This window comes from Acartia tonsa, chromosome 2 (assembly GCF_053477335.1).
Source record: "Acartia tonsa isolate MP-2025a chromosome 2, ASM5347733v1, whole genome shotgun sequence".
In the NCBI taxonomy this organism is placed as follows: Eukaryota; Metazoa; Arthropoda; class Copepoda; order Calanoida; family Acartiidae; genus Acartia; species Acartia tonsa.
In genome coordinates this window covers 22,049,262-22,070,335 of record NC_137261.1, presented here as the reverse complement: position 1 = coordinate 22,070,335, position 21,074 = coordinate 22,049,262, and the positions used below count along the sequence as shown (strand labels likewise).

At 32.0% G+C, this 21,074-nt stretch overlaps 2 protein-coding genes across 2 annotated transcripts in view; both read right to left on the bottom strand.

The window, feature by feature from the left end:
* The window catches only part of LOC145306737 (uncharacterized), a 45,422-nt gene extending 32,257 nt beyond the window's left edge, over positions 1–13,165 (bottom strand). The window contains exon 1 of the mRNA XM_080149024.1: positions 13,099–13,165. Coding sequence (XP_080005150.1) covers positions 13,099–13,132 — 34 coding nt within the window. The 5' untranslated portion in view covers positions 13,133–13,165. The remainder of the gene's footprint in view (positions 1–13,098) is intronic.
* Positions 13,166–13,309: 144 nt separating this feature from the next.
* LOC145312469 (uncharacterized) lies at positions 13,310–18,436 on the bottom strand. The gene is made up of 6 exons (XM_080151727.1): positions 18,394–18,436; positions 18,109–18,129; positions 17,742–17,802; positions 14,721–14,774; positions 14,042–14,121; positions 13,310–13,400 (listed from the first exon to the last, which is right to left on the bottom strand). Exons 1-6 carry the CDS (start codon positions 18,423–18,425, stop codon positions 13,310–13,312), a joined length of 339 nt encoding a protein of 112 aa, XP_080007853.1. The 5' UTR covers positions 18,426–18,436.
* Positions 18,437–21,074: the final 2,638 nt, after the last annotated feature.

The window sequence follows — 21,074 nt, the reverse complement described above, 5'->3', positions numbered from 1 at the left end:
GCCCCTGAATAAAAACAATAAATTATATATAATATCTATTAAAAACTCAGCAAAGATTAAAATATATTTTTCAGTTCTTGGACAGACATAAGAATTCAAGAAAATGGGAGACATAATTATAGGAGGGTCTTATCTTAACAGAATAAGAAATAGGTTAGTAAAAATGAATTTTGTATATTTCTTTTTAACGAATGTACAATACTTATATCTCAATACTCAAAGGCCAGAAAAAATACAACAGAAAAAAGATTTCTTTACAAATTTTAAGAAAAATCTGACCAAGGACTCGAAAGTATACATTAATTTAACTGGCAATAGTCTTTACGAAAATAGAACACGAGATAAACATTGTAATCCCATGACCAATTCTGCATTTGATGAGTCAAAACAAAGTAGATATTATACAGATATGACCTCGCTAATCAATTTCATTATTAATCAATATAAAGCCATAGGCGTATCTGGAGAAGAACTATCGGAAAAAATCATCATCTTGCCCACCCTGCCTCGTTTTATTTTCACGTGCTGTCAAAACCAAACACACATTAGACAAGATCATAAACTAACTCAGGATGAAATTAACACACAACAAATTAAAATACAAAAAGAATTCACAATAAAAGGAGTCAAAATAGTGAATGTAATAAGCATAAAACACATATTGAATTATTTCATTACAAGATTAAAACTGAAAGACATTTTCGTTAACGACATGGATCTAATTAAGAAATTGACAAAGAAAAACTTTGAGTTCTCATTTAAAAATCTTTGTACGAACAAAAAGGCTCAGCGTATAATTCTTAAATATATCCTAGACGGAAACGATAATGGTTTACATCTAAAAAGAGAATACAACCATATTTGGGCTGATTATCTTTTTAGATTAACTCAAAAAGATTTTAATCCACACCAAACTGCTACACAACACTTAAAAAAACTTTATGATGACAATAAAAACTAAAATTTTGTAAGCTGAAAGTTCTAAATAGATGTTTCCTTAAAATAAAACAATTAAAAATCATTTTAGGAATGTATTCCCTCCTACTTGTGATAACAATTTTGACGAGAGGAAATGAAGCCTTACAGGATAATCAAAAAAGGTATCTTTCCCAAAGTCATTACCTCCCAGTCCTAAAATATAACTCCTACTATGCCGATAATGTCACCCTTAGCCTAGATATTCTTGGGGGAAATTTGCTAAAGAAAATATTCTCAGAACAAGTAAATGTAGGATGGGCTAGGAAACTGGAAATATTCTTTGGACAAACAAACAGGGAGGCACCTGAGGCAGTAAGGGATATAGCTATAGGATATTTAAACTTGGACAAAACATTGAACAGGATAGAAGAAGGAACAGTAAAATGTCACTTAGCAAATTTAGAAACTCTAATAATAGAATTAGACGATATGATAACTAATACACAAGGAACATCTAATGAACAATCAGCTCGCAAAAAACGACAAACAAATAATGATCTTTCTAGCACAGACACACCTATGCATTTTCCTACTAAAAGACCTCGACCCGATAATGACAATCAAAATGACCCTGTTACAAAAAAGCCACGCATGGAATATCCCCTTTTGCCAATGCTCCGAGTCTATGACATTATTTATGACCAAGAAATTCCCACTTTATACAGGGACAGATCAATAGAGGATCAAAGGATAATTAGTATCCAGATCTATAGCTCAATCGACCAGGTAAGGGAAAAAGGACAACTAGGAAATCTTATTCATAAAGCAAACTGGGACATACCCACGAATTACAGGAAAAAAATACTTAAAGCAAAGGTAATAAAAAAGGTATGTGAAGTATTGGGAATGACTGCCATGCCAGATGACACTTTTAAAGAATGGTTCACGGACAGGTATGGTGGAACTAGACGACCCCCTGCAATTAACAACCAACAGGGAAACATGGATAATGATAACTCAAATAATGTACAGGATGAGGAAAACAATTTAGATTTAAATAATTTACAGAATAATAATGACCCCCCAATAGAAAACAGTAGCGAAAATATGGATCAAGTAAATAATGTCACACCCACACAACAGGTAAATAATTTTGACCAAGGACTAGACCAATCTAATGAAAATGTGGAAAATGTCCCTAATGGATTAGAAAATCTTAACAATCAGGTAAAAAATGAAAATATTGATACACCCACCTCTGATACACCAGGTAATGCAGGTAATATAGGAGACACAATTACACCTCCCAGTACAGTAGGAACCCAAGCCCCCCAAAATAGGTTAACAGACCAAAGTAATTTGTTACAGGTAAAACAAGAAGACCACACTGGTAATTGCTATAATCCAGAACATATCAACCTAGAACAAAACTTAAGGGAGGCCAAGGGAGCTATAGTCATTTTAACAGAAGAAAATAAAAAGATAGAAACTTTAACAGATCAGGTAACAGAAATACAGAGTCAATTAAATTATGCCACGCCCTTTATTACTAAAAGCCAGGACCTGGAAAGCAACCTACAGACGGTCATAAGCGCTAGAGATGGATATAAACAGCAGGTAACTAGTAAAGATAATGATTTAAAATTAGTTAACGAAGAGTTAGAAATAATAAAAAGACAAAGAGATACTTTCGAATCTCAGGTAACAGAAAAAGATAATGAGATAGCAAGAATCGGTAATTTAAAGGTCAGTTTAGAGAACCGACTGGAAACAGAAACAACAGGTAAGCAAAATTCAGAGAAAGAAAGAGACGAAGCTCAATCCCAGGTTATAGAACTAAGAGGTAAAATAAATAGTTTAGAAAATCTAAAAAATAAAGCAGAAACTGATCTGGCCGCAGAAACATTTAAACTAGAAGTAGCAAATAGGAATTATGAAGGTTTGAATGGTAATTATAATGCACTAAGTAGAGGGAAATATGAAGCAGATAAACAAATTAAAATTCATGAATCAGCTATAAGTAGGCTAGAAGAACAAATATCATGGTTTGAATTTGATGTATCTCACTATAAGGGTGAAATAGAAGATAAGGATAAAGAGATAGCATTACTAAAAAGACAAAAGAATAAGTTGAGAGAAAATCTAGATAAATTGACTAACAAATATGATAGACTGAAACTAGAAAAAGAGATAGCTGAAAAGAAAAGAGAAGAATTAGACGACAGAATTACAGAAATGGAAAGAGAGAAAAATAAAGAAAATGATATTAATAAAGAAATAGAACGATTGAGAGAAAGAGTAGATGAACTAAAAAACTGTGAAAAAAAGAGTAAAAGTGAATTGGACATTAAAGAGAGAGAATATGACAATTTGTCTAAACAAAAAGACGAAATGGAAGAGAAATTTAAAAAAGACATAGAGGATTTAAGGACAAAACTAGAAAAGGAAATACAGAAAGTCACAGAAAATCTTACAAATACACTGAAAGACTTACGAGAGAGTAGGGACGCAGTAAAAGAACTAGAAAATGAGGAATCCAAAAATAAAGACATTATAAGACAAACTGAGAAAGACAGAGATAAATATAAAAACGATTTAGAAGCTAAAACATTAGAATTGGAGGGTAAAATGGAAGAATTACAAGCCTTAACTATTCGCTTTGAAAAAATAAATGAAGAAAACACAGCTTCAAGTTTAGAAAATGTAAGGCTACTAGCCGAAGTAAGTAGCAAAGAGGAAATAATAAGCCATCTGGTGAGTAAAAGACAAACTAGCGACGCGCTTAGTGGCATGAACGTCCAAGTAGATAACGGACAAGGCAACCAAAACCAGGTAAGATCTGAAGAAAACAATAATTCAGATAAAGATGTACAAATAGCTGGGCTTAAAAAATTATTGGAAGATATGATTGAAGCACAAGGTGAAAGTACCCAGGAGGTAAAAAATTTAAGGGACAAAATAGCAGAATTAGAAAAAGCTCAACAACAACAAGGTAAAGAAACAGATGAATTTTTAGACGCAATGACTGACATCCAACGAGGAGTAAGTATGTATCAATTCATAAAATTCAAAAAAGGGTTAAGTATAACAGAACAAGAGTTCACCCTAAAGGTAAAAAGAATTTATGAAGTGCTTAATAGTCAAAGCGATACGGAACTTAAGAAAAAACTAAATCTGAGAATTACCCAAGAATTAAATTTGTTAAATAACTATTTAATGAACATAATCCCTTTAGGCGACGACGCTACACAAATCAACCCTGTTTTATTTCACGGTTGCCAGGACCTTATCGGTCCACATGAGATTAAAAGTGCAATTTTCTATAAAGAAAGGCTTTTACTATTTAAAGAGGACAAAGGTTATGGATATCGCTATGAAGCCATGAAATTCGGCGTCATGCCGCTTTGGCAGCTGAAAAAGAATAGAGTATTTTTCTCCCCAACTTTTCCCCCTAACATGGTCTGCCCTAAAACTACTACTATAGCAAGCTCTATATACTGCTTGTGGCCTGAACTAAAATACGAATCAATGGATTGCATTGGTGACATGGACCGTACTTGTGATTATCATTTTTATTTTTTTGGAGGAAGTAGGACTGAACTAACGAACCAAATGTACTACGAATGCAATGAAATGTGCAGTATTTATAGTAAGGACAAGGCATTAATTGCAAATTTTATCATAACAGCGGAAATCTTGGCAGAGCATTTTATCCTTACCAGGAGCTTCTCTGATATTTTTGGAATGATCTATGATTTTGTGATTACTTATGGTTGGAGTATTTTTATCTGGATAAGCTTTGGGGGCTTTAATGCTATCATAATTGCTTACTCGTGCTTTAGCAACTTCTTTGTGGGGGCAGATAAAAAACTTAGGTGGTGTCCTTGCTCAGCAAGAGACTTAAAAAATTTTGCAAACTGCTTAATATGCCGACCACAAGAAGCTGCTACTAGCACCGAGTATCAATTAGTAGCAATAAATAGCCCCCAAAGCCTGTCTTAGGAAAAACACTGCAAACTTAAAAAACTACAAAATCATAGGCATGGTGTGCAAACAATAACGAAAAAACTTTGCGCAATTTTAAATAAATTGGAAGTGACTTTGTGAAATGTTTAACACACTCAATGCACAACAACCAAAAAATACATAGAAACTCCTGAAAAGTCTAAAATGCTACATTCAGATATTATAAAGAAACCTGAGCTAAAAATATTAACAAATATTTCGAACAAACTAAACTTCAGCCGTAGTAATAAAAAAGAGAACAAAATAACATATCTAATTAAATCTATTATTTTAGATGGAATGCTCCACAAGTGAAGGGAAACAGGACCCACCAATAACAATTGTACCCTCTGGACAGAGAATTAATAACTCTCTCAAAGAGTGTGAGCGTCCACCTTCTGGAGAAAAAACCTTATACTGGAAGTTTGATTATAATATCCCAAAACCAAAAGTATACTTTCCTACTAATAAGGATAAAGAAAGAAATTATACATCAAAATACTTATTAAATTTTGTATCTCAGGATAATGAGTTAAAGGACAATCTATCCCCAGGCAATTTCGGGCCGGCGAATAAGCTAAAAGGGAGCTCCAACTCTATCCACAAATACTACGGCGAAGAGATACGGTTCAACTGGACAGATGTCCACAGCTCAGATCCTTTAGAATATTTGAATACTGACAGGGATATATACTTACAAGAAAAGAATAATGAAACCTATTTGCACAAAACTCTAATAAACAAAATTGAAATTTGCCAGGCAGACCTTGAAAGGCTGGATAGTAGTGGGATATTTGAAGGGAAACTCTCAGGGGAAATAATAAATGCCTTTCTGATTGAAATAATTTCTGGAAAAAACATTGCTATGCCATCCACATATTTTGGAAACAAAATAAAAGATCCCCGATTTAACTACGATAACATAATGAGGAAAAAGGTAGTAGAACATTGGTTAAATAAAACAAACAAGGCCATCATTCCTCTACATCAACAAGAACACTGGACATTATGTGTAGTAGAAAGAAAAAAATAACACCATCTACCACTACAACTCCCTTATCAACTGTACCAGCAACCAAGAAGAAATGTTAGAAGATATAGCAAAATATCTAGAACACATAGGATACATCAAAGATGCTCAAATAGTACAACTAACAAACATACCACAACAAAACAACAATTTTGATTGTGGCGTTTTTACCTGTGTATATGGATATTACGCAGCGATTGAAAAAGAAATTGATTTTGGGCAAGAACACATGGAATACTTCAGAATGAGAATCATCAAAGAACTAATGAAGTCCGACAAACCTAGAATCTACAACAAAACAACAGTTACCTGGGCATATGCCGAAGGTGGTAAAGAAGCCTATATCACCTATGACAATATTCCCAAGGAAGAAATTCAAGACTGTATGTTTGAAGAAGAGGAAACCTACATACCTGAACCCGATGAATACCTAAACAACCCACACCAAAACATAGAAAGCATATGCAAATTTCTGGAAAATATGCCAACAGAAGCCAAAAAGCAAAGGCTAATCAACAACTATAGGCAAAAATATAAAGAAGAATTACAACAACTCCAAGGACAAACTGAAATACCTTACGTAGATTACAATGAAAAAGGAAATTTTGAAACAATAAACATGAAAAAAGACCTATCTAGAAGCTTGATCTTAAACGAAGTACTGCACATCCTAAAATTACAACACAATATAACAATTCAAAAAAGTTGGGAAATACTTGAAGAAAACCTGCGAAGAAATCCTACAATCCTGAGAAAATGGTTAGCAATTAAGACACCAATCGGAATCAAAACTAGCCCTACAAATTTCCAAGTTGGGAGTAACAGAAACATGAAAAAATTGCTGTCAATAGCTAAGAAAATCAAAAACAAGGACAAAATATCCATACTCCCACACACCCGACAAAGGAAAAATAAAAGAAAAAGTCTATACAAAAGAATAAGAGAAAATAGACAAAAGAAGAACAACAAACAAACAGAAATGCATTTACAGGTATGAATTTCTCAAATTTTATTATTTTAAAAAAAGCTTTATTCTTTTCTTGAAATAATTATGAGGCATAAAATAAATAAAAGGTCTGTGGAAAAAATAACATCATTTTACGCAACTTAAAATTAAAAAGCGAAACTACTCTATAACCAAAATCGTTTTTTCTATCCAAAACAAAGTACTACTAAAAGATTGCTCTAAAAAACTAAAGATTTGGAAAGAAAAAACGATTCTTTTGTCTATAATAAAGTATGTCTAAAATAAAGTATGGAAAAAACTGGAAAACAAAAATCAGGTATTGTTTAGCAGTTTTAACCAAAATAAAGTAAACTATTTGAATTATTTTGCTTGTAATCATATTAATAAAGGTACTATAACGCTATAAAAAGTGAAAAACTTACCCATCTTAAGAGCGAATAGGATGAGGAGCACACCACTCAGCCCGACTAGCAGGCTGGGCGTGTCAATAACCACGCTGCTGGCTCCGGCTCCCTCCACACCGCACGATGTGACTTGTGCCACCCAAGACAGTCCTTGTGCGTGTAAGCTCTTCAACCGGGTCTGAAAAACAAAAAGATGTAGTGAAAAAGATAGCGAAAAAACAAAAAGTGCCTAAATAAATGTAGTAGTGATTTTATAAGTATATGATATATTGTGTAATAACCTATTAATTATTAATGAAAACTAACGATGTCAAAATATTTAATAGATGAGATAGTAAATAACCGCAAATATTAAGTAACAATAAGTAAAGCCTAAATCTGTAAATATTTAAGTTATTAATATGCATAAATTATATTTAAGTAAAATGTAATAGTAAACAACCCAATAAGACACTTAATACTTAACGTAACCATAATAGTTAAACAAAAAACTAGAATTATAGCTAATATAAATTGACTTAAAAGTTTACCTTCAACATGATTACTTTAACCTCCATAGACAAATCGCCATCCCCCAGTGTAGACTCTAAGTACTGGGGGGCGAATATATTCAACACGTTCCACTCTTGAAGAGTGATGCCCAAGGTCGCTAAGACTCCCAAGGGCAACTCCATCTTGAGTGGAACGTGGAACAAAGAATAACAAATTTCTGATAATAACTGAAATGAAAACAAGGCATATTATAAGAGGCCATGAAAAATACATTATAACAAATTTATATTATGAATATGATATTTTCACCAATATTATTTCAATTTTTATATATGATAATTAATCAGAGATCAATTTTTAATATTTTCACTAATAATATGCCTTAAAATAGATTTTTAACTAAAATGATGTGCTCACGGTAAATGCGTATAATGTAAACTGGGCCGACAAGCCCATGTGGGAGAAAGCTACGAAGTATAACAAAATACGCGGCATTCCAGTAAACAATATGCGCATCTACGGTATAAAAGACGACCTTAATAAGATCGTCTTCGTAATTGGAATAAGTAAAAAGGAGCATTTTTAAATTAATGAATATTTTGTAAATATTATGTAACATGAGAAAAACCAAAAAAAGTATTAAAACGAAATAAAAACACTTTTCAGTATTTTACCCTCTTAAGTAAAGATTAAGACCACCTTTTGAATTTAAGCCTGAAAATCACTAGGTTACGCAATCTTTTCCTGAAGGAGGGGAGGATGGGTCATATATGACCCAAAAAACAGTTTCTAAGAATTATTTTATAAAATAACAAGTACTTTTCTTTGACCTTTATGAAAAAGAGAAAGTTATAAAATAACAGTAATAAAGTAGTAAAATCCGTGGAACTCGACCCTGTCTTTGTTCACTGGGCCAAAAAACATAAATAAAACAAAATCACCCAACATAACAAAAACTCGGACGAACACTCCACTTTAACATACATGAAAATCATTTAAATAAAACATTCGCTCTATCCAGTTTCTATATCCAGTTTTATCCAGATATGTTAAAATGGCCTAGTTAGAATAAAACGCGCTACAACCTTCTATTTTTGCGCAAACAAAATCATATTGCAATGGACAGACAAACACACTTTCTACTTTGATAAACGTTTCCATAAAACAACAAATTTACCACAAAAAGTGTATTTTTCTTCTTTGGAAAATGGATAGGTATAAAATTATATCAATTATCAATAAATTTGTATAACAATCGAATAAAAATAGAGTATCAAAATTTGTGATTTTAACATGTAAAAATAAAAATGATAACATTTTAGATATTATTGTAGATAAACCAGTAATTTTAAACTATTAGTAATGATATAGTGTATGTTAAATATTTTTTCTATAAAATGTGTGATTTTGCTAACTTTTACTATAAAATTCTCACTGTATTGTTCGGGTATATATCACAAAAAGGGTTAGCTCACCTTCCACATATTAAAAACTTTCACTGACTGTGTCTATAAATATGAGAAGACAAGGGAAGACATCATCAGTTTTCAGGGTACCACTATCTCAGGTTCAATTTCTAAATCTTGCAGCAAGCCCGTTCCTCTGTGATGTAAACTCGTACAGCAACAAAACCTGTAATGAAATAGTCTTTAATAATTAAATTGGAATTTTAGAACTGTAAATAAATACTGAAACTTAAATGGAATTTTTTCTTTTTATTTAATCTTAGGGTTTAATCCCAATATTGTTAATAAATATGTAAAGCAGAATGTCCTCCGCTTTTGGCTTATTAAACATACGTCTGGGTTAAAACCCAGGCCAGAGGAAATAACGTCCTAACATATTGTTTAATAAACTTTGAAGGCCAGGGATAAGGGTTGGCAGTAGAACTTGAGTAGGAAAACTGATAGTTTTAGGGCGGACTGACTCTAAGTGTAAAAAGTATAAATAACTTAGTCTCAATCTGACCTAAAATTTAGGACATGGTACAAAAGGGTTAAAAAATACTTGATATTTCTGACGGGACGGTTAAATCTGCTGTATCTACGAGTAAGTGAGAGTTGTAGCTAGGTGACACTAACAAATCTAGCTCCTCGGGACCAGCGAGAAGTCCCATATTCATACCTAGTAACTACTGAATCTACTCTATAATATCACAATTATGTCATTCAGTCTGCCCGTCTATTTTCCTGTAAGTTATTGTAAAGGTGGAACGTAAATTTTTCGGCTGCAGTTTAAGATGGATTTAGTTTTATTTTATTTTATTAGTTTGATGGCCTGTCTCGAAAGCTTTGCAATAGATTTGATTTATAGAGGAAAATTGGCTCCTTATACTGATAAGAAGATTCGCCAGATAAAAGAGCTTTTATTTTTCAACTTTTTGTCCGTTCGTTAGTTTGACTTTCAATGATGTTTTAAAAAATTTAATTCCATTTCTTCTATACTTTTGGATATTTTCATCCTTGTTTCATAATACAGCTTATTTGACCTTAATTATAAAATGTGACTCCTTATTTAAAAATACTAATAAAACAATCACAATGCTAAAAAAGAAATATACAATATGAATTAAAGGTTATATCATTAATTTTTAGATTTAGTGAACCAGTCTTACTTGATTATAGAATTGTTTTTTAAATTGTCTCAATTTGGCAGAGGAATAAATACAAATTTATTTCATTCCCATTAAGTCTTGAATTAAGGTAGACTAGTTCAAATTTATTAATCATCTAGGGACAGACCATCAGAAAATTTCCATTCCAAAACATAGATATTTATATAGGGGTGATTTTTACACGAGGGGGTATCCCACCCATTTAGAAACTAGCTTAAAATAATAGTGTGGTCAAAATGTATATCATGATATGTATCTGTATGTACTGATCTGCTGAACTTATATAGTTCTCCTTTACAATGTAGTGCCCATGGAATCCGCTTGGGGCGTAGCCGCTTGTAATATAAGTTTTTAAAAGCATACACCAAATCTAGCCAGCAGTTAGTGAGATCTTTAATTTCTAACTTTGTGTAAAACATAGGATAAAAGGATAAAAAAACAATATATTGTTGTTTTGAACCAACCTATTAATTGACTTACTGAAAATATATTTAAATATCTCTGGTAAATTTTCTTTCTTTCTAGTTTTCTCAAGCCTCCTTTCTTTTCTTCATCTTCATATGTTTTCTTTCTCTTTCTTTTTCTATCCTTCTCTCTTTCTTGATACACTGTTAAAACTGGTTGCACTTGGCCGATCAAAAGGTGGTTCATGTCGACTGTATGGAATATTTTTAAAAAGCGGTCATAGCTGACATATTATTGACATAAAGATAAATCAATGACACTATGTATACAAACATGTAGTGATGTAATTACTACTTGAAATTGATATCTCTTTTGAAACTGAATTAATTTAAAAATCAAATTTTAGAGAAAAAAAAATCCCCTAAAAGCCAGGCGATGTCGACAGGTTGGCTTTATAGACAACAAGCTTTGATTTGATGTTTAACCAGGAATTATGACCGTTACAAGGACTTTAGACTGTTTTTTTTTACACTGGTACCTACAGTTTTAATCAATCCGCTTTGTCATTTCTTGGCTCAAAAACTTTGGGTACTTAAAAAATCTGAATATGGTTTCTTAAAATTCCTTAAAAATTTCAATCTCCACAAGGGTTAATTTTGTTTATAATCATTGGGGATATACAACCATTCAACGTCCATTGTCTTATACCTTAAGATCCCTGACCTGTGTTTGTCATCTTGAGATGAATGGTTATTGCAAGCAAATACTCAACAAAAACACAAAAGTGTGAATTCACTTCCGCATATCATCAGAACAGCAATAAATTTATAAGTATAGATGTGTACATCAAAAAACGACCTCCCAAAGGATTGCAAAAAATGTTGTCTTGAAAAATATTTGCTCTTACTGAGCGTGACAAGCTTACAATTTAAAAGTAACACGAATTTAGAAAAACCTTTTTTAGCCTAACCTAATCATCCGTTTTCCCTATATACACATGCTTAAACCAAAACCTTAACATTACTAAATACATAAAAATTCTATGTTATTATTTTTTTTTATCATTCAATATTTGCTAGCTTGTTTATGATGCGGTAATGTTCCTACTTCAATTGGTCAACTGTAAACACCAATAAATAATATACCTAACTTATCTTTATGTTTTGATAACATCACCAAAGAAATTATCTTTTTTTCAGGAACAAATGGAAGGGCAATAAAAAATCATGATTATCCTTTACATACTTACTGCAGATATGTCCAGCACATGATGTTATTTGTAAGGAGGGGAAATGTCTTGGCTCATAAACATATTACCATGCACAGACATTGCTTTTTTAGACAATGGTCTTGTAATCAAGGAGTTATGTGTCTATTGGATGTTCGATTACCTATGTTTGGGGATAAATGAGACATTGCTCCCCTTAGTTAACATTAGCTGAGTAACAGCACTCAAGTAACTACACTCAAATATTTGTTCTTTGAGTGGAATAGAAGTGGTTACATTCTCAATTAATATGTTTTAGGGTGTATTATCCCCCCCCCCCCCCTTACATTTCAACTTCCTAGGAGGTCCTTGTATTTTGCCCATTTATTTTGTACTTCATCAATATTTTATTTATTGACATCAGTATAGCAAAACACTTTTTATCCATGAGGCAAGGCTAATAGATAGTTTTTGTAAAATATTTTCTAGTTGCTATTTTTAAAAAATCATATTGAATCTTTGTCTGCCTGTTAGTATGTAATGCTCTTTAATAATTTTGCTCAAAATTTAGTAATTTGTTTCTGCAAATGAAGAGCGAAGACTGTCTGTAAATATAACTGGATGTTTATTCAAACCAGTGTGTTTAATAGAATAACTATCTTTGATCCTGGATTATAGGTATATTTATTTGTGTATAATAAAGTAAGTGCCATCTATGGGAAATAAACAAAGTTATAAATAATCGCCTTTTTTATGGTAAAATAAATTGTTATTTTTACATAGATTATTCATTGATATGGCAAAAAAAGAAAGAAATTGATAGTATATGCCTAAACAAATCAGAAAAAATCATTATGTCATTTGAAGCATGAATGACAAAGCAAGTTTAGACTGGATGTTCAGAATGCCATAGAAATCTTCACTACAATTACAGCTGTATATCTTTAATGGCGTCATGGATGGACTGACTGACGTTCAGACGGAAAGGGAACACATTATAGGGGACATTTATTTTTTACTCAAATTAATATTGTAAATAAATGGATATTTTCCCTGAGCAAATATGATGTATGACTGTACTTGTAGCCATTCTCTTATTTAGGAACAGTGCTACAATATCTGGTATTGGTAACACATTCACAAAAAATACAAAAGGAAAGACTATTACATACCCCTACTGCTTTTAATTGTTATCGGTGAAAAAGGACACTGTCTCCAGAGTTTTTAAATCATGAAGACAAATATAACTTACAGCGTATTGCCTCCCTTACATAAAACTAAGTAATTGTGTTTGTGACATTCCTGTGATTGCATAAAGAATTGTTCCCATAGCTATTTCATCTTCATACTCTCCATACCTATAATAATTTACAAACAAATACAAACAAACAAATTTTGCAAGCTTTGGAAGCCTACAATAATGACGTCATACTAGCCTACCATTGGTCAATCAAAATGTATGCTGGCTTGCCATTGGTAATTAAGTCTGTGTATTGGCCTATAATTGTTCATTTGTATTAACAGTTTGGTGTATTGTATGACGTCATTTTATATAGACAATAAAAACAGCTTCAAATTCTGGTGCCCTCTCTTAGAGTATCTAGCAGACACAGAACCCCTTTCCTTTTTTTAAAATTTGGAATTATTATTTTCTTTTGCCAAATCCTTGCGGAGTCCTAACCCTGCGGTTCCCAGTACCAAATACCAAAGGTATTACAAACACTCGAAAAAAATAATCTCTTACGGACTTAATGGCTAAAGTACAACATACCCTAATTAAGTAGAAGCTGCACTACTGAAAGAAAACCAGGGCTCGACAGCTGCACCTCAGCCGTACATAAGTCTTAAATTTAAACTCACTTAAAAAAAATTCCAAAACATGGTTTGTCTACTTAGGAACAGATTTAGACATCAAGCTAAATTTTAAAGTTATAAGATGTCGATTACTGAGGCTTACATACGGCTGACGAGCGGCTGCCGAGCCCTGAAGAAAACTAACCTACTCCAGGTAATTACAACAAGAGGATCATTGATGCAAACTTTCAGGAAAACAGAGGTCACAAATGCCATCACCATAAACTTAACATTGATCAACATTTATAATTTTACCCTCACAGGATTGCTCCTATTTGGAACAAAAGATCTGTCAATAAGAGCAGAGCTAAACAAATTATCTAAGAAATAGATAATGTAGAAGTCTAAAAAATGCAATAATAATTAGTACTTTATATATTTTTGGACGCAAACACCAAATAAGAATAAAAAATATAATGGTATGTAATTTCATTGAGTTTTATTGTACTAGAACAAGTTATATCCTTTAAATTAGAGCTATGTGTTAAGGAGGACCTATAGTGAACTCACTAATTGTAGAAATGCTTAGCTTCAAAGAAACCATCGCTTTAAATCCGCTTGATGGAAAGTGGTTTCTATGCTATAATGAAAAATCATGTGTCGTATCGTATTATGACAGTTATCAACAACAGAAGATAAAATTAAAATTATCCCTGTTTTGTAAACATAAAATAATCCAACAATTATACATTTAAATAACTGCGGAAAACTCTCTATAATACGATGCGATGAATAACAATTAAAGCTTGTTTGTTTTTGCTTGGCCTTTATGCAGGGGTTAGGGGCGTAGGCTGCAGTTTTATTAGATGTAATTCTACTGGAACCTGTAGGTTGTTGGACACAATGTAGGTTTGCCTGCCAAAACTGTTATCACCATACTAAAACAATTTCAACATTACAAAATGTCAGTGACGAAAGGAAAGTTTTAGAAAAATAAATAAATCGGTATTATCCTCTAAGAAATATTTTTTTCAATTTTTAAAAACGCTGTCTATAGCTTTAACTATCTTTATAACAGTTTTAGAAATGGATTTGTTATTACTTGGATCTTACACCAGATAATCATGTTTTCTAATAAAGTGTACTTTGTAGCTGACTAAATTAAAGATCTCAACCATACCCTCCCCTTCTACTGTATTAACAAATAGACCATTGAATGACAGGGGAAATAGCAACCTAAATTGACGACATTTTTCCCTTGTAATAAAAACCACTTATATTCTACATCCATTGTTTTAAACTTCTTAATTAAAATTAAATTTAGGGGCGAAGCCGCTTGCATTACCAAAATAAATAATCTACAGGTGTATCAAAACAATTATTATTAAAGTTTACTTCTCAAGAGAAAGATATATATGTATATTGTATATACAAATATCACTTAAAACTTTCAGTTATACATTTCTCCAATTATCTTGTAAGAGAATGGTTATACACCCATTTTATCAATATGTACAACAAATAGTTATTGTACACTAGGGTGGGTCGATTTTGGACATTTTTTTTCTGAGGCCAAAGTGGGAATCTGCAAATGATTTGTATGAGTATAATACACCTCTGGATGATTTAAAATTTATCTTAAGTCTTAAAACCGCTGACGACCAGACATTCAATTGTATAGCTATTTGTAAATGTGAGTCAAATTTTTATAATTTTATAATAAGGTCGGAATGTCACTACACTGTGTTCCTATTAGACCAATTAATGAATTGGAAGCTAGTAAAAGTTGCTGACTCAGATTATGACGTCAAAAAAATTAACCAATGAGAGGCCACTATAAATTTTACCATTGGTCAAATACTGTGTATACTGGCCTCTCATTGGTTAAATTTTTTTGACGTCATAATCTGAGTCAGCCACTTTTACTAACTTCATGAATTGGGATCTACACTTTTTATATTTAAAAAAAATTTTTTGATTATGTGAGTGTACAATAGGGCGGGTTCATATCGGAATTAGACAAAGAGGGGATATGTAACAGATAAAATTAACCATAAAAACATTTCTGACCGAAAAAGAATTTTAAAAAATTGTGTTTTAGAATACGACCACTAAAAAATATATTTCATTACTTATTAATATGCAAAGACGACATTCAAAAAAAAAATTGAATCAGAACTATGGCTTCATGGTGCTCCCAGGAAAGGCATTGAGGAGTAGAATCAGGAACTTTTGATCGTTTAAAAAAATCTTGTTCTTAGCCTGAGAAACCTCTACAAATTAGACAATTCTCAATAAACCTTAAAAAATTGTGTTTTTTTAGTGATTTCTAAGGCTAGGAACGAGATATTTTGAAACGGACAAAAGTTCCTGATTCAGCTCCTCAAGGCCTTCCCAGGGAGCACCATGAAGCCATAGTTCTGATTCAATTTTTTTTTTTAATGTCGTCTTTGCATATTAATAAGTAATGAAATATATTTTTTAGTGGTCGTGTTCTAAAACACAATTTTTTAAAATTCTTTTTCGGTCAGAAATGTTTTTATGGTTAATTTTATCTGTTACATATCCCCTCTTTGTCTAATTCCGATATGAACCCGCCCTATTGTACACTCACATAATCAAAAAATTTTTTTTAAATATAAAAAGTGTAGATCCCAATTCATGAAGTTAGTAAAAGTGGCTGACTCAGATTATGACGTCAAAAAAATTTAACCAATGAGAGGCCAGTATACACAGTATTTGACCAATGGTAAAATTTATAGTGGCCTCTCATTGGTTAATTTTTTTGACGTCATAATCTGAGTCAGCAACTTTTACTAGCTTCCAATTCATTAATTGGTCTAATAGGAACACAGTGTAGTGACATTCCGACCTTATTATAAAATAGAAAGTGTACAATTTTGGTACAAAAAGGAGTTGGTTTTAAATTTCATTATTGTAAAAAGTCAGCTAAAAATAAATTAATTTCTTATAATAAAGAATTGCCGAAATATGAAAAAAAATCTTTGCTAGAATTTTTTAAGTTGGGGGGATTTTTAAATCTGATTGACCATCTAGAAAATAATCTATTTCGTACAAATAAGTAAAATATAATGTGATACATCGCACAAGTTATTATTGAAAGAGAAAGAGATCCATATAAAAGTTTTGAGAGGAGTTTAAACATTGGTTCTAATGACCAAAAATTTAGGTAGCATCACAGAAAATTGCAGTTGTTCTTAGAGATAATTATCCTGATATTCTGCGTTAAAAAGTATTTTGAAACCGGCTTAAAAATGTTGACAAAGTTTCTACTTTTCTCACTTCATAGAAAACTTTTATTTTTTTTCGGTAAAATATTTACAAAAAAAAGATAAAACCGAATTAAAAACATTAAAAATTTAAAACTGTTTTTTTAATAAGTTATGTTGAAATTTTAAAGGAGGGAGAGGAAATAAAACTGGTGGCAAAATTTCCTTATTGGCTTGGCGTAAAACGTTTGGATACTATTACTAAACTTTATTGGTTTGTTCCTTACTTGATTCTGATTATCCAATATTAATACAGTGCTCTGGCTATTATTGTGGGATTAAGGGTTATATTAAAATATTAGATTCGCTCTGCGCACCCCCTAAAAAAATTCTGTGAACGACACCGACTATAGATATTATTTCCAGTATGGCTTCGAAACCGATTAATATCCGCTGGATTAGAACAGGCTCTAAGCCATAATGAAAAATCATGTATCATATCGTATTATAAACAATTTTCTACGAATATTGAAATAAAGACAATAATATCAATACCAATTTTGTTATCTCGGGCCTCCGGCCACTCGGGGCTAACAAAACTGGTTTTTATCTTTTATTTTGTTATCCGCGGAAAGCTGACTATAATACGAAGCGATAAATAACTATTTTCCTTACCTTTCTTGTATTTTTCAAAACAATATGCACAACTGGATGAAGAGCTGAATAACAGACCAAACTACAAATTATAAGGACATATGTACAGTAAAAACATCCCATCGTATTGCAGACAGTATTAATAGTATTTTTTAAATATTTACAGGACATACAAATTTTAAACAATTAATTCAAGAACGTCAAAGCTTTTTTATTTATATTTTTGGGCGAGAAATAAAAAATTAAAAATTAATTTTTTTGGGAATTTAGCAAATCTTCTTGCTTAACTACCTTCCATTATTTTAAATTCATTTGTAACTTACAAAAAATATTACAAGAAGAAATTACAAAGATTTAAAATCTGAACTAAATAAAAAAAAACACTCACCTCCTTAGAAGAAATGTTGACCTATGGTCCATCAAATCAAATTCAAATTAATTTTACTTTTTTAACTTTAATCTTTCATATAAACTTAAAATTTTAGAGTTGCTACGCTTTTAAGATGATATCTAACTAAAACATGAATCATCATGCCAAGTTTGAAATCGAAAGGACAATTCTAACATGCATAAATTAACGATTAAAGCTAAAATAAGGTCGGACGGACATATCCTAATTATAGAAAAGCTTACTTTCAATAAACTTATTATTAAATTATTTGAATTTGAAAACCTTGGAGATAAATCAAATAACAAATTATACATATTTCTTTTAAAAATCTGTAATTAATTTTATATATTGAATAAATGTTACCTTAAAATGTATTAGTAGCTACGCCCCCTAGAGGCCTCTTGAGGCACTTGAGGGTGGGGGGGGGGGGGTTGATTTTGACAAACCATATTTCTGTATTTTAGACTTAAGAAGCAATTTTTTTTTATAAATTGAAGTTAGGATTTTTTGGGGGGAGGGGCGTTGGGTTAGTAGACCATCCCCGTTTTTTAGTTTCAAAAAGAAATAATATTTTTTTTTTGGGGGGGGAAGGGCATTTTTCGTTTTTCGGGGAGGTTTGGGGTGTCCCACCCCCAAGAAAATAGCTTAAAACCATCACAGGACCGGGTGGTATATTCCCTGAAGAGAAGATTCAATTTAAAACTGATTGGTTCAGTTTTTGCTTCATTCACTCTTTTACTTTAAAAACCTTAGTCAGTAGGTTATTTTTTACGAGGAATGTCTTCTTTTAAAGCTGTTACATGATTTTAACTGTCAAATCCAAGAACAAAAAGAGTAGATTTACAAGTAAAACTAGGAATCCAGACTGATAAAAGTTATCATTGAATCTCAAAAGTACGAAACAAAGCGCTGGAAAGTGAATCTAAAAAGGAGGGATGAGATGAGAAGTGGACAAGAAAACACCTGAAATGGATAATAAACGTATTTTTATGACGTCACACATGACACTTTCCAGCGCTTCAACCATTTAAACTCTCACATAAAAACGTATTAAGTATAGCACAGAATCTAAAAAAAAGAGTACTAAACACCAATTCCAATTTAAAAGTTTGACTTTTGAAATTAAAGGTTTAGGATTAGTCATAGATACAGAGATATGTAAATAGAACTTATTTAAGAAATTTTTTTTGTGCGGCTCGGCTATCGGTTTGGATTGTTAACTTAAACCTTGACCCTTGGGTTAGGGGGTGGTAAGGGTTAAACGCCCCTCGCAATGGTTTTATGTATTATTAAAAATGGTTAGAATTAAAATTTTTCTACTAAAAATTGTTAGTATTCCTTCCATGATCCAGGTATGATCCTTCCAGTCCTCATCCCCAGAGCGAGTGGATGTGGTACCAGCTTATTGAAGGCGATCGAATATTTCATCAGAATAACATTTGAAACATAGATTCCTGTGATGACTAGCGATGATATTTAAACAAAGCATCTTCTAAGACTCAAAAAAGATAAGTGTTTTAATCTTAAGTATCTTAAGAAAAATACTAAAAACTTACAAAAGGTTTATGTTCTGATTTATGGATACCTAGCGGCTGTTAAAAAAACTTCACAACAACACCTGTAAAGGAGAACCATATAACTTAGGCGGTTAGCGAGATGTTTCGGTACACACAAAAAGACAGACAAAAAGACAGATCCTGTTCCTTTATTATAAGGATTTTACCCTAGTTGTCAAACATTTATTTACTGTTCCCCTTTTTACTGTTTCAGTAAAGAGTAATGTTAATTTTAATTAGTTGTAAATGAGTTTGCATCTTTGAGAAAAACAAGGATAAAACTTACAAAAATCCTTATAATAAAATAATAGGATCTAGATGTGCATGTGTGTGTCTGTACCAAAGAATCTCGATAGCCGCTAAAACGATATGGTTCTCCTTTAGAATGCAGCTTCTCCTAGGAAGGTTTATAGCTATTTTGGGGAAGGGTAACACTACCCTCCCAGGACAAATCACCAATAGAAAAATTTTCTTTCTTTTTAAAACTAAAATAAGAAATTTGGTTGTCGAATTCAAACCTTCTTCCCCCCCCCCCCTATGAAAAATCAATTATGACGTTTTATCTATGTTTTAAAATTTCTTTTTTACCTCAAAACATTTCTTTTAATTCATAATATAATTGGACAATATATAAGCTACATACCAGTGTTGTTTTTACTCAGAGTAGAGTTGTTAAAAAACGATGCATAAAACAGAAAAGACAAAAAAAAGAGTGGGTAAAATTTTGATTCTACATTTAAAATCAGTCTGTACATATATTCGTAACGCTTAGCTTGTATCGTTAATTTAGGTATGTTAGAGTTGCCACAGCGATTTCAAGTTTGGCATGATGATTCCTGTAACAGTTAGGTAAAAGTTAAAATAAAATACACAAAACACTATAATCATTACCAGAAAGTCCGTTATTTCTTCTAGTATTGAATTCGCTCTTTCCTAAATTTGCATAATTTTTAAAGGCTTTGGAAACTTAAAAAAATTAAATGAATAAAAATCAGAGTCGAACACATACCCCTCCGCCTTTGTTTACCGTTAGGAAGGCAATGGGGGGGGGGGGGGTGTGCTCGATATGAACTATTAGGAAAGCACCAGCTCTTTTGATTATATATTTTTTTAATTTAAAGGACTCTTTAAATTTACTCTATGAAATTTCTCACAGCCGGTGAATTTTAGGAAATAGTTTCTTTCTTAACCCTTAACGGTCGGGGGGGGGGGGGGGGGTAGATATACCACACTTTTCTGGGATCTTGCCAGATCATGTATCAACTGTGGGGAATACCTAAGGATGACTCCATGCAAAATTTGAGCCGGATCCGGCCAAAACCGGCCGAGATTTTTATAAAAAACCGGTTTTTTCCGGTTTTTAGGGGGTATCTGTAAATCAAGTCCCCTCCCGGGTACGCCCCAATG

Bases quoted from the DNA above. Each gene is read 5' to 3' on its own strand.
- LOC145312469 (XM_080151727.1), bottom strand. From the start codon at position 18,425: ATGTATAATTTGTTATTTGATTTATCTCCAAG. The intron at 14,775-17,741 runs GTAAGGAAAATA...AAATTGTTTTAG, and splicing joins TTTTGAAAAATACAAGAAAG to TATGGTGATAACAGTTTTGG. The intron at 14,122-14,720 runs GTTCCAGTAGAA...ATCAATGTTAAG, and splicing joins TTGTGTCCAACAACCTACAG to TTTATGGTGATGGCATTTGT.